We start from the raw sequence: 13,787 nt of genomic DNA on the forward strand, positions 1-13,787 counted from the left end.
GAAAAAACATTTTCATTTCATTTCATTTGCTTTTTTTGTTGTTGCTGTTTTTGAAAGAAAAACAATACACATAATACATATTAGTAGAGACGCATCTCAATAAATTAGAATATCATGGAAAAGTTCATTTATTTCAGTAGCTCAAACTCATATGTAATATACAGTAGATTACACACTTAATTTCTTTTAATTGTAATGATTATGGCTTATATTTAATGAAACCCCAAAAGTAGTCCATTTAGAAAAAAAAGTATCTCAAACAATTTGAATATTGAAACAGTTCACTATTGTAACCTAATGATGTCACACTCTAATCGGCTGATTAACTCCAAACAGCCTTTAAATCAAAACCAATCCGATCCAGTCCAATCAGGCCCTCAGGATGAATTTGCCAAGTTTGAAAATTACATAGAAAACAGAAGAGGCATAATACTGTTGAAATTGCACATATTTTTTTATCAAGTTTTGTAAAAAGATAGTCCATTAACTGTAAACATGTTAATAATGTACGAAAGCAAAGAGAAAAATTCAAAGCTCTTTTTATTAATAGGTTATCATGCTATTATTTAACTGGTCTGGGCCACTTGAGATCAAATTGTGCTGTGGCCCCCTGAACTAAAATGAGTTTGGCACCCCTGCTTTAAATGGTCTCTTCGTCTGGATCAGTAGCTACACTGTCATGGAGAAGACTGCTGACATCATATTCTACTTCATTGAGATGCATATGTATATCAAGTGTATAAATGTTGTATAATAGTATAGTAATATTAGATATAAAGCCTCAACTTTATACTTTCAAAGAATTTTGGGTGTGTTTGCGTCATTAAAACGTTCTGTGTTCACCTTTAATCCATTTTCACTTTCAGCTTCTGTATTCAGACTCTATAACCAGAGAGTGAGGAGGTGTTGGTGTTCCTACCTGGATTGGAGACATCTGAGCGTAACCTCTCCAGCTGAAGTCTCTGAACTCCAGGGGGTTGTAGCCAAATCGGACCGGTCTGCCGTCCAGCATGGTCCCCTCCTCGATCTCGAACTTCAGGTGATGGAGGTCTGGGAAGTAATGATCTGGACGAGCTCTGATCACACGGGGAAAGTCCATTTAGAAAAGAGACATGTGCTTTGTCAGGACCAGTGAAGTGTCTGTTTGGTCAGGTTTAGTTCAGGTTTCTGTCCTGGTCCTCGTCACTTCCTGTTTTACTTTGAAGTCTGGTGTCACCCTTGTCAAGTTTCCTGCCGTTTCCCAATTTTTCCTTCAGTATTTCCCAGTGAACCTCCTTTTAAAAAGTCCTCAGTGATGTGCTGATCATGTTTCTGATGAATCATATTTACATTTTTTATCGAAATAATGTTTCCTGTACTTCAAGTTGCTGCATTTTATTTCTGGGGTTTACGGTATATGAGCTGTCTGTCACATCTCTATTCTACTGTACTGGAAGTCAAATGAGACTCGCATAAATCCTTTCTACATATTTACTGGATGGAAGGAGTCTCTATATAGTAAAATTGAACTATGGGAAATGTAGTCTGACTTTTAAAATCCACAACCTTTGATGTGAAAAACAAAGTAGAATTTGACTAAATATCACCGTGCCTATGCACTGATGTTTAATGATGCTGCTGGTAGAACTCACAGGTTACACTTGGCTCCCTCCACGTTGGGTCTGCAGCGACAACGGCCGTTCCTCTCCCCACAGGACTGACCCGCCGCGCCCCCGATGTCGCACTGGCAACCTGAACGCACAAAAAAATCCAAACACATACGCATGAGCGTCACGTTAACAAATACAAGAGAGCAGCATCACAGCTGATGAGCACTCACCCTGGCAGCCAAAGTAGCTCTGCTCCTGCAGGTTGTAGTATCCGTCCTTACAGGTGGAGCAGGTCCCGCTGCAGGCGTTGGGCTTACAGTGACACTGGCCAGTTTCCTGTCAGGCACGACAAACACGTCACTCAGTACGTTTAAAATGCACAGCTAAGTGGAGCTCTGCTCACATCTTGATTTGAGCGTTCTGTCCTTGTCCCAGTATAAATACAACAGAGAAAATTTAATAATTTTTCTTAACCTTTATTTTACCAGGCAAATTGCTTGAGATAAAAAAATCTCTTTTACGAGCATGGCCTGGCCAAGAAAGCAGCAACAAGATAATATACACACAAAGAAGTGAGGACGAATATGAGAGAGAGAGAAAAGAGAGAGAGAGAGAGAGAAAAGATGAATGACGTCCAGAGTTCTACAGTCCGGCAGGGATATGGGGGGAAGAGAAGGAGGACGGGAGGGCTGTAATTGACGGTGATTTTCATCGTTTCAGCAGGTTAATACAGACCCTGCCTAGTTGACTTTACTGTCACATAGTAAAAAACTGAAAATAATCACTCCCAACTACGGTTCCTGACCGGATGTGGCGGTCCAGGTCCAGGCTGAAAATATACAAATGACTGGGGTCAACCACGGGCTTGGTTGCCCTGTGTGAAATACACTGAATCAGCACTGATGCATCAGCACAGGTGCTTTTTTTCTTTTTCTTTTTTTTTTGCCAGGTTCAGGCAGCTTCTTTGCTTCACTTTGTGTCGTCTCTACTGTTGTGAAGCATGTGTACATGCATTGTCCAGTTTCAGTCAGATTAAGGTGTTTAAATGCAGAAGAAAACCAGTTCCCAGTCGCATCAACTGGGTGTTTTAGTCAGGTTTGGAGAAGTCCAGTATTAGTCGGACTACGTTTACATGCACTTCACTTAATAATTAATATTTTTCAACTGTCAGGTGTGTTGTCAGAATGAAACCAAGAGACTTTTCTTACAGGACTTGAAGTCCTCATTAGGGCTTCCCCTGACCAAAGATTTTAGTAGTCATTTAGGTCAATTAGTCGACTAATCGACCCAGACTGACAGCGAGTGAGTGTTACGACTTCCTGTATCTGGCCCTTCAAATTAAAAGCCCGATAGCCTTTCATATACAGTTAAGTCATATTGATTTTGACTTGACAAGACACGGCTCCAAATGTCTGTTTTTTTTTCCTGCCACCAATCGACCAATTAAATTTTGGTCGACTAATGACTTTTTGGTCGACTGATGCTTGGTCAACTATTTGGGGGCAGGCTAGCCCTGGTCATCACACTGACAGGAAGTGCAGTACAGTTAAGAGGAAACTCACCTGTGCGCACTCTGCGACTCCACTCAGAGTCCCTGCAACGTGGCACTCACAGTCTGCAGGAGGAGGCAGACACACACACACACACACACACACACACACACACACACACACACACACACACACACACACACACACACACACACACACACACACACACACACACACACACACACACACACACACACACACACACACACACACACATAACACGTTACTTCATTTCTGAGCTCTTTTACTCTGGTGAGACATTATGTGGTCGTGTGTGTGACAGTGTGTGTGTAGTATATCTCACTGGAGCATCCCTCAGGAGTGTCAGGAGAGAGGTTCCAGTACAGAGGTTTACATCTGTCGCAGGCTGGACCCTCCGCATGACGACGACACTCACACTGACCCTGAGTGACGGACACAGCAAGTCGACCAATGAGTTCAGTTTGACGGTGAATATCTGATTTGAAATCCTGTGTCTGTGTTTCATTGTGTCTGATTAACAATCACTCACCACGGATGGCTGCGGCCCGTACTGAACAGAGCCGGCAGGGTGACAGCTTCCAGCTTCACACCAGAGGGAAAAACAAAAACCATGACTCAGCTGGTTAGAAAACTGATGTGTCACTTCTTGGCATGTTTAACATTCAGATTTATTCAACACTGACTTAAATAACACACTCTGTCTGCCTGGACATGATGATAAAATGTCCGTGGTTCATTTAAAACCTGTATGTGTGTGGCTGTGTGATTAGCTGTCCCACCTGACTTCTATTATGTGTGTGTATATGTGTGTGTGTGTGTGTGTGTGTGTGTGTGTGTGTGTACCTTGGCAGTTGGGGAAGCCGTAGGAGCCGTGTGCACAGCTGTCACACTTGAGTCCCACTACATTGGGCCGACACACACACTGTCCCGTCACCTGGTCACAGCTGGAGTAATGAGAGCCGTCTGTAGAACACTGGCAGGCTGCAACACACACACACACACACACACACACACACACACACACACACACACACACACACACACACACACACACACACACACACACACACACACACACACACACACACACACACACACACACACACACACACACACACACACTTCATCAACTCCACATCAATAATAGACTGACATATTTACATATTTTTATTAACAATATAAAAAAGTTCTGTTTCAGGAAAATAAGATTAATGACTCAATAATACACATCTATAAATCAAGTGTAATGCCTTATTTATTAATATTTATTTAGGAATATATTTTAAACTTTTTTTTTACTTATATGTTATTGCAATATTTTATATTATTGTACAATACAATGTACAATAATAAAATCTTTGTGTTTATATGTTTTATTTTTTAAGGGATAGTTCAACATTTTGGCAAATTGGCCCATTGCCATAATCCCTATAGTTTTAGGAGTACCAGGTTCGTTACCTTTTGTTGGTGTAAGCTATTTTTGTTTTCAAGGTAAATTCATGCAAAACCGCTGATGCGCATTCCCGTTGGAGGCAGTTTTTCGGCAAGCTGTCTCTGCATTTGCCTCGAAAACAACTCTGTCTCATAACGTTCCGTTATTATCTCATAGCGTGGTGAATGTGCAGGTCACAACTTGTCCACAAGAGCATTTTGGAGTTGTTGGATCGTGTATTTGATGAGTTTGATGAGTGAAACCAAGAAATCCCATTAGCCTCCATAGCGTAGCTCTGAGCAGCTCGCAGCTCTGCTCCACCATTCTAAGAATAGCTTGCACCGACAATTAAAGGTAACGAACCTACTCCTAAAAATTAAGGGATTATGGCAATGGGCCAATTTGCCAAAATGTTGAACTATCCCTATGGGACATCGTCAAATACTGGCCCCACTAAATGTACTTAGTTACTTCCCACCTCTGCTCAAGTATTAAAAGCAGTGTGTATCTATCCATTATTCTCTTCACACAGTTTGGCTTTTTGAGACACAACAGGGTCAGCAGGACTTACGTGTGCAGCTCGGGTAACCATAGTAACCAGGAGCACACTGGTCACATGACGCTCCGCTGTAGTTGGGCCGGCAGTGGCAGTGACCCGAGGCGCTGCAGCTGGAGTCGATCGCGGTGCGAGGATCACAGGAGCACACTGACAACAACAACAAGACACAGACGACTCGTCACCGACGACACTCTGAGGCAGCGCACTGTTTTCTGATCGGAAGTGGAGGAAGTTCGGATCGCTTGAAGCATCTGTGTTTAGTTTGACTCCTCGCTGTGCGGTGCCAACAGACTAATGATCCAGGCCGTGTTATTATTACACTTTTCATAAACTGTGCCGTTCAGACTCGGCGTCAGAATATTGACTCGGTGTGGTCAGGAAACACACTACAGGAGAATCTAGTGCTCTGCATTCATTCATTCTGAAGAGACTTTAACAATCATAAAACTTAACAAGGCAATATAACACTTCATAAGCAGGTGTGTTAAGTTAACTGTTAACATGTGTGTCTGGCCACGTGAGTCCACATGTGGGCATTCCACCAGGATATTGGAGTTTCGCTTTTCATTACAGTACGTGGGGATCAGCAGGAACAGATGCATGAAATATCACTTTCTCTGCAAGTTTCTGTGTGTGTGTGTGTGTGTGTGTGTGTGTGTGTGTGTGTGTGTGTGTACCTTGACAGTTGGGGTAGGAATGGAATCCAGATCTGCACTGTTCACATCGAGGTCCCTGAAACTCTGGTTTGCACAGGCACTGACCAGAGACATCGCAAACCTCAGGTAGAGAGCCAACTGAACTGCAGCCACATACTGCAGGGAGAGAGAGAGAGTTAGATTTGACTTACACATTAAGCATTCTTGATTATCTTGACACTAGGGATGGATGAAAGAAATCCTCAACCACAGCTGATGCAGTTTTACATTCCAATATCTATATTAAAGGGATAGTTCAACATTTTGGCAAATTCACCTATCGCCATAATCCCTATAGTCATAGCAGTAGGTTCACAACCTTTAATTATCGGTGCATGTTGTTTTGAGATCAGCGGGGCAGAGACGTGAGCTGATCAGGGAACACAATGGAGGTGAATGGTACAGGTCCCCTGTCCTTCTTCAAACTCATCAAATACACAATCCAACAACTCCAAAACACTCTTGTGGACAAGTTGTGACCTGCACATTCGCCACACTATGAAAAAATGTATAATTATGTAATATTACGACACATGAAGGAAATACTCAGAACTACTTGCGCTTTTGAAATCACTCCGCCCAGCAGTCGTGTCTGGAATGTAGTTCCGGCTGCATTTTCCTCGAAAACAACTCTGTCTCGTAATGTTACATGATTATCTCATAGCGTGGTGAATGTGCAGGTCACAACTTCTCAACAAGAGCGTTTTGGAGCTGTTGGATTGTGTATTTGATGAGTTTGATGAGGGACAGGGGACCTGTACCATTCACCTTCATTGTGTTCACTGAGCAGCTCACGTCTCTGCCCCGCTGATCTCAAAACAACTTGCACCGATAATTAGAGGGAATGAACCTACTACTGTGACTACAAGCATTATGGCAATGGGCCATTTTGCCAAAATGCTGAACTATCCCTTTAAGTGATGCAAGTATAAGGACAGAGGAACCAGATCCTTATGACACTATTTACCACATTGGGTTAAGGGTTAGAACAACTGGAAGTGGTCGTGTGGTTGGTCACAGCCACAGCTGACTCACACTGGCAGAGTGGATAGTTGAAGTAGCCTGGTGCACACTGTTCGCACTGGTAACCCTGGAAACCACTCCGACACACACTGTGACCAGTCACCAAGTCACATGACCCCTCCAGACAGCCAGGACCCGAGCACTGACAGGCTGGATGGACACACACACAAACAAACACACATGTTAACAGCCGCACTGACTGAAACTATTTACAGCAACTAACACGTCTATGTGGAATGTGTGTGTGTGTGTGTGTGTGTGTGTGTGTGTGTGTGTGTGTGTGTGTGTGTGTGTGTGTGTGTGTGTGTGTGTGGGTCACTCCTGGGTGGCAAACTAACAGCATAAATAAACAAAGTGACAAATAAAGCGCCTGGAATCTTTGGCGCCTGGAATTTGTGTATTTGTATTTGTGTGTGTTCACATGTCAAATAAATAATCGACAATCTTTCACACTAAAATAGCTGTAAATTCTGTATTCGAACAAACTGGACATTTTTTATAGTGTAGCAGCTCCAAGTGTCAAGGAGACGACTCAGTAGCAGCTGACCCTACTGTAACCCTTAGCAGGAAATGATGCAATATAACAACAGTGAAGTAAATACATTAATACAGTGATCATCATTAGTCATTGCTCTGGTGCTTTGTCCACTCATCTCTCCATCTCTCACCTTGACAGTTGAGTCCATAGAAACCTGGAGCGCAGGTGTCACAGTGGTCGCCAGTGAAGCCTGGCTTACAGACGCAGGTTCGAGTCCGGGGGTCCGGCCTGCACGAGTTGTCCACGGTCCCAGCTGCACTGCACTCACAGTCTGCAGAGAGACGTCACACACTCAGTCTGAAGAGTTCATTTTATGAAACGCAAACTAGAAAACTCCCTGTGTGATTATAAAAGTAACTAATTACCAGGAAAAGTACTTTTTTTAAATATAAAATGCTCAAATATATACTTGAACTCGCCCCCCTAACCCCCTAACCATAACCCTAACCTTACGTTTATCTGGAACTAACCAACTCATTCAGTATTCCTCCACACAGGAAAGCTCCACGTCGTACACTTTAACGTACACTTAATTTTAACGTACACTTTAACGTGTGTATTATTTTGTGATGGGACTTCTTCAGTCAAGTAACGGCGCATTTTATTGTCAATAATGGTAACGCCGTTATACAGTAAGTAACTTTTTTGATTACTCATTGCTGTAAAAAAAAAAGTTGCGCAGCTAGCAACGCCATTTTTTTTATAATGCCGTTATTCCCGTCACTGATTAATGTTGCTTTTGTGATTTTCATTCATGGACTGTGAACTGTTTCCTTCTAACAAACTGACTGATAAGATGAACTGTAAACTCCCTGCAGAGATCAGAGCTCAACACACACATGCATTAGGACATGTACAGAGAGACTCAGTGTCAGGTCTTACTGATGATCTCTCCGGCCGGCTTGGCCTCGCCGTTGTTGTTGTTGGTGGGGTAGGTGGGGATGGCTGGTGGAGAGAGAGAAATCAGATCAGAGGACAGAAAACAACTGATTGGAATCGAAGCTAAAGCAGCTCCTTTTTCTTTTTTTCTTAAATGTTTTTATTCTATTGAGCGAGTGCCAATAGTACTTCCTTCAATACATGAATCATTTCATAGTTCAGCACGTCAGTGGCGGGGTAATATACAAACACATTTTATCATAGAGCAACATAAACTTCAGGGTTTGAGGCAGCTAAATGGATACAGAGAGGTGCTGGTTTAAATGAGTATGAGAATGATATTCCTAATAACAATAACCATCAGGCAGACACTGACAAATAAAAAGAAGAAGTGGTAGTAATAAATATGTTCCACCTAATCTCCACTTCTTATTGTTACTTACTGTTTTCTTGAAGGTTGATTACTTATTTTCTTACATGGAAAAAGAACCTGCGCTCTTCCCCCCTCCACTTCCAAAACCCTCCCCCCAACACACCCAGAACACACACACACACACACACACACACACACACACACACACACACACACACACACACACACACACACACACACACACACACACACACACACACACACACACACACAACACACATACTCAAAAGTTGATCCTACATACACATAATGCATTTGTGTTTCCCTATAGGGTTCACAGTCAAAGCTCTAGTGCTATTAGATTTTTTTCCTTCCTCTCTCTTAAATTTTTTCTCCTCCCTTTTCTTTTTTCCTTTTTTTTCTTCTTTCCTTCCCGCTTTTCTTCCTTACCTCTTTTTTCCCCCCTGTGTTATGCGTCATTGTATTTCTTTTTTATTGTTTTGCTTGTGTGTCTGCTCTGTCCCTGTGTTTAAGGTGCAGTTTCCTGAGGCCTGATTGAGGGGACCTGCATGATGCTGTGGGCTCGGCCTGTATAAGTGGGTTCTTCCCCCGCCCTCGCTCTCCCCCAACTCCCTGGCCCAGGATCCCAGCTGTTGTTCGTGTTCTTGTGTTCAAATTTGAAAACTTGGATCATTCTCCTACAGCGACATGCGACCCGGCTCTGTTTGTCGGTGTTGTGTCAAATCCCGGTTCCCTGTCCAGCTGTTTCTCCCCTACTGTTCCACGTAGCTCAGCCCCCAGATGTAGAATGTGCATTATAGAAGAGAAACACATTTCAGGACCTCTGACTTGTATCAACAGAACAGACCTATGATTTTCAGCTTCCTTTCATATTTAATAGAGGAGGGACAATACCTGAAAGTAATAATTTCAGTTATCAGGATGATAGAGGCTAAAAACTAGTGCTGGGCATAGATTCATTTTTTAAATCTAGATTAATCTCACTGCAATCTTGGAGTTAATCTAGATTAATCTAGATTAATCTAGATTAAAATGGCTCATTTGAATTCTGATGAAGGCATTCAAGTGATGCACGATATGAAACATTTCTACCGATAACCCATAATTCCCTGCTTCTCATTGCCGATACTGATAAATTCATATTTTTATATATAACATAATAGGCTCTAACCCAGGGGTTTTCAACGTGTGAGAGAGTGAGCCCCCCTTAATGAAAAACAAACAGCTGCTTTGCACAAGGTGCATGTTGACCCAGCTCCCAGCCAACTTTGAGAATAGATTAACGGCGATAATTTTCTTATCTCGCGATAAGAGTCTGGCGTTAACGCAGCACGTTAACGCCATTAACGGCCCAGCACTACTAAAAACATACTATTTTCATGAAGAGTGAGAAACACGGTTTGTGTTCAAATTAATTAACAATTAATGTTACAAAACATGAGTCGCTCTCGGCCATTTTCATTTTGTAAAAGTAGCTCTTAGAGGAAAAAAGGCTGGAGACCCCTGGTCTAAATAAATGTCATTGAACTTAGTATGGTGTCCCTCAATGTGTTGTGGCTTTGACCCGGCGCTAACACCCTGGAACACACCTAGTATTTCTTAAAACTAATGAGAACTCTAGAGAGCATTATAAAGTGGTGTCCATATCCTCGGAGCTGTTTCTGTCAGTCTAACTCACGGTAACAGGCGGGGAAGTTGATGAAGCCGCTGGCGCAGGCGTCACAGTTCTCTCCGCTGTAGTTCGGTTTGCAGAAGCAGCGACCGGTCAGATCCTCACAGGTTCCATCTGTAAACTCTGACTGACAGTCGCAGGCTGCAGGGAGGCGGAGAGAGGGGGAGAAAGGTGGATACTTTGTCTCTGCTCACAGTTCTGCGTCTTGTCCGTACGTGTCTTTTACTCACGCGAGCAGGCCAGCGGGGATTCGAGGGGGTGGTCGGGTGACTTGTAGTAGGTGGGGATGCAGCGCTCACAGTTGACTCCGGTGGTGTGATGCTGAGGAGCGGAAATGTCAGTAAGTTACCGCAGCATCGTGACCGGGAAACAGCAACAAACCTTGGGTCGGTTTAACTAGTTACCTGACAGTTGAGGCAGACTCCGCCTCCTCTGTGGTGTCCGTGCACGTCGACGCTGCCTCTCCTCTGCTCCACCTCGGGGTCGTAGTAACAGTCGAACGAGTGACGGTGACAGTTACAAGCTGCAACACAAACACAGTCTCAATGTAAAACAGACTCAAGGTCAGGGAGTTGGATTTAAAATATCTGAAAGAATCTTTTTCTTTTCTGTAGATGAGACAAAACACAAAAAACTCACAACTAGCTGACAATGAGCTGAACTTATGTTGAGGTCAGTTCCAGAAAAGGCTTAAAGGGATAGTTCAACATTCTGACAAATTGGCCCATTGCCATAATCCCTCGTTCGTTCGTTACCTTTAATTGTCGGTGCAAGCTATTTTTAGAACGGCAGAGCAGAGCCGAGAGCTGCTCAGAGCTACGCTATACGGAGGCTCATGGGATTTCTTGGTTTCCATCATCAAACTCATCAAATACACAATCCAACAACTCCAAAACACTCTGGTGGACAAGTTGTGACCTGCACATTCACCACGCTATGAGATAATAACGGAACGTTACGAGACGGAGTTGTTTTAGAGGTAAATTCAGAGACTGCTTGATGAAAAACTGCGCCCGGCGGGAACGCACATCAGCGGTTTTGCATGAATTTACCTCTGAAACAACTCTGTCTCGTAACGTTCCGTTATTATCTCATAGCGTGGTGAATGTGCAGGTCACAACTTGTCCACCAGAGCGTTTTGGAGTTGTTGGATTGTGTATTTGATGAGTTTGATGATGGAAACCAAGAAATCCCATGAGCCTCCGTAGCGTAGCTCTGAGCAGCTCGCGGCTCTGCTCCGCTGTTCTAAAAATAGCTTGCACCACCAAATAAAGGTAATGAACCTACTCCTCCTGACTATTGGGATTATGGCATTGGGCCAATTTGCCAAAATGTTGAACTATCCCTTTAAAGTGACTAACATTTGAGATAATCTCCATTTTTAGACCACTGACAGCATTTTAATGACAAAGGTCACATTTTGCACTTAGTTCATATTAAATTTATATATCATTCACATTTTTAGGACTTAATGTTGATTTTCACAAATGTTTTTTTTTTTTAATTCTCTGTAAAATGTCTGTATTTGTTTTTTATTCAAAATGCTAGTAGATAAAAGTAGTAATCAAAGGACAATCAAAGCAAATTGTGAATGACATCATGAAATAAACAACCAATCTGAGCAGGTGGATAAAAAAAAGAAAAGAAACAACACAGATGCTCAAAGCGCACACACACACACACACACACACACACACACACACACACACACACACACACACACACACACACACACACACACACACACACACACACACACACACACACATGTCTCTCACATTCATAAACATTCACCTGGGAGGTCAAATCTGCAGCGAGCCACAAGACAAGAAGCAGGAGGAAGAAAAGACGACAAGAAACACAGCGAGCCGTTAGTTCTTCACACACAGCAGCAGACAGATGCGTTCAAAGACCAGAGGACTTTGTAAAACATCTTCAGACGAGATCAGTCACTTCTGGTGTGAGATTATACAGTTTACTGCACTGAGGGTCATGTTTCTATGTTTCTAACTTTATCAAAAAACGAGAGAAGCTGTTATTACTGTAACACAACCAGACACATCATCATCATCACATGATGAAAGTCAGTTATCAGACGCTTTGGTCTATTTTAAAAACCTGCTGCCTGCCACATCTTTCAGGTTTATTCATCCATGTGCTTGTTGTGACATGATGAGAGCTATTATTAGAAGGTTCCTGTTCAAACGGTTAAGAAAACAACATGTCTTGGACATAAAAGCCTTTTTATGAACTAACGCTATGAAATATAAAACTGTGTTTAGAATGTGACATAATGTGTGATATTACGTTGCAGTGAATCCTACAACTGTGTTTTTTTTCTTTTCTTTTTTTTTGCTGAGGAGCATCTGGTTTCTCCTCTGTTTCAACATATAATCAGCTTCACTTCACGTGTCATTAGCTTTTTTTCTATGAAAGCAGATGTTCAAATGTTCATTACAGGAAGGACGAACTTAACTCCTGGCAAATACAAAGAATTAGTATTGAAGAAGAAGTAGAAGTAGAATGAGAAGAATAAGTAGGAGTAGAAGTAGAGCTAATAGATGTAGTAGAAAAAGAATAAGAGAAGAAGTTGTAGTAGAGGAAGAAGTTGTAGAAAAAGTAAAATAAGTAGTAGATAAGTAAGTATTGCAGAAGATGAAGAAGTGGTTCAAAGAAATACAAGTAGAAGTGGCAGAAGAAAACAAAGAACATGTTGATGCTGATGATGACCTGAGTAGAGAAACATGAGTCTGACGGAGTCGGACCATTTAACCTCCACGCTGTCCAAACAGGACGACGCTGCTCTGGTGATGCACAGATCCCAGACCAGCCTCTCTGACTCAGTTGGACTTTTTTCACTCTTCTTATCTGCACCTCAGCGCCTGAGAGGTGCCAGCTGAATAAACCAGCGCTCCTTATCCTGCAGCTCTGACTCCGGTCTGATAGACTGGCTGTTTTTCTCAGACCTGAGCCACGCTGCCCCTTTTTTTTTTTTTTTCTTGTAAGATAAACAAGAAGAATCTGGAGACACCAGAGACATAGGGGCACCGAGAGATAGAGCGAGAGCACCAGGTTAGAGATTTTCTCAGAGGTTTTCTTTTACAAACTCTCCGTCATTACTCTAAGGCGTTTGACTACAGCTCCCATGATGCTTCTGTGCCCTCTCTCTGTCTTAAGTGGCCCAGATATGTATGAAACTGAGTCTTATTAATGAGAAGATTAATGCTGCAATTGTCGAAAAACTGATGGATTCATATGAGTTAAAAAAAGGGATGCTACAAATCAAAGCGCAGCATTGCAGCAGCGAAGTCGTAGAAAACAAAAGTCTCCCGTTTAGTTTCCACAGGCTGAGCATGATGTCATCCCTCAGGATGTGATGCTGTAGCTCAAATTTGCGCAGTCCAGATCATAAAGTTTTCACATTCAAACAATGTGCACAAACTCAATCATACGTATATTACGTGACATTATTCC

At 42.5% G+C, this 13,787-nt stretch overlaps 1 protein-coding gene across 1 annotated transcript in view; it reads right to left on the reverse strand.

Moving 5' to 3' along the window:
- Nucleotides 1-13,787, reverse strand: part of lama5 (laminin, alpha 5) — a gene marked incomplete at both ends in the record, with an annotated part of 117,108 nt that overhangs the window by 47,270 nt on the left and 56,051 nt on the right. The window contains 15 exons of the mRNA XM_083975716.1: nt 920-1,076; nt 1,632-1,731; nt 1,820-1,925; nt 3,152-3,204; nt 3,444-3,543; nt 3,651-3,703; nt 3,965-4,102; nt 5,125-5,259; nt 5,790-5,924; nt 6,843-6,980; nt 7,499-7,639; nt 8,251-8,313; nt 10,320-10,454; nt 10,544-10,634; nt 10,718-10,836. Of these exons, the coding sequence (XP_083831842.1) occupies nt 920-1,076; nt 1,632-1,731; nt 1,820-1,925; nt 3,152-3,204; nt 3,444-3,543; nt 3,651-3,703; nt 3,965-4,102; nt 5,125-5,259; nt 5,790-5,924; nt 6,843-6,980; nt 7,499-7,639; nt 8,251-8,313; nt 10,320-10,454; nt 10,544-10,634; nt 10,718-10,836 (1,664 nt within the window). The remainder of the gene's footprint in view (nt 1-919; nt 1,077-1,631; nt 1,732-1,819; nt 1,926-3,151; nt 3,205-3,443; nt 3,544-3,650; nt 3,704-3,964; nt 4,103-5,124; nt 5,260-5,789; nt 5,925-6,842; nt 6,981-7,498; nt 7,640-8,250; nt 8,314-10,319; nt 10,455-10,543; nt 10,635-10,717; nt 10,837-13,787) is intronic.

The sequence above is a fragment of the Trachurus trachurus genome (genome assembly GCF_905171665.1).
Source record: "Trachurus trachurus genome assembly, chromosome: 7".
NCBI classification, from domain to species: domain Eukaryota; kingdom Metazoa; phylum Chordata; class Actinopteri; order Carangiformes; family Carangidae; genus Trachurus; species Trachurus trachurus.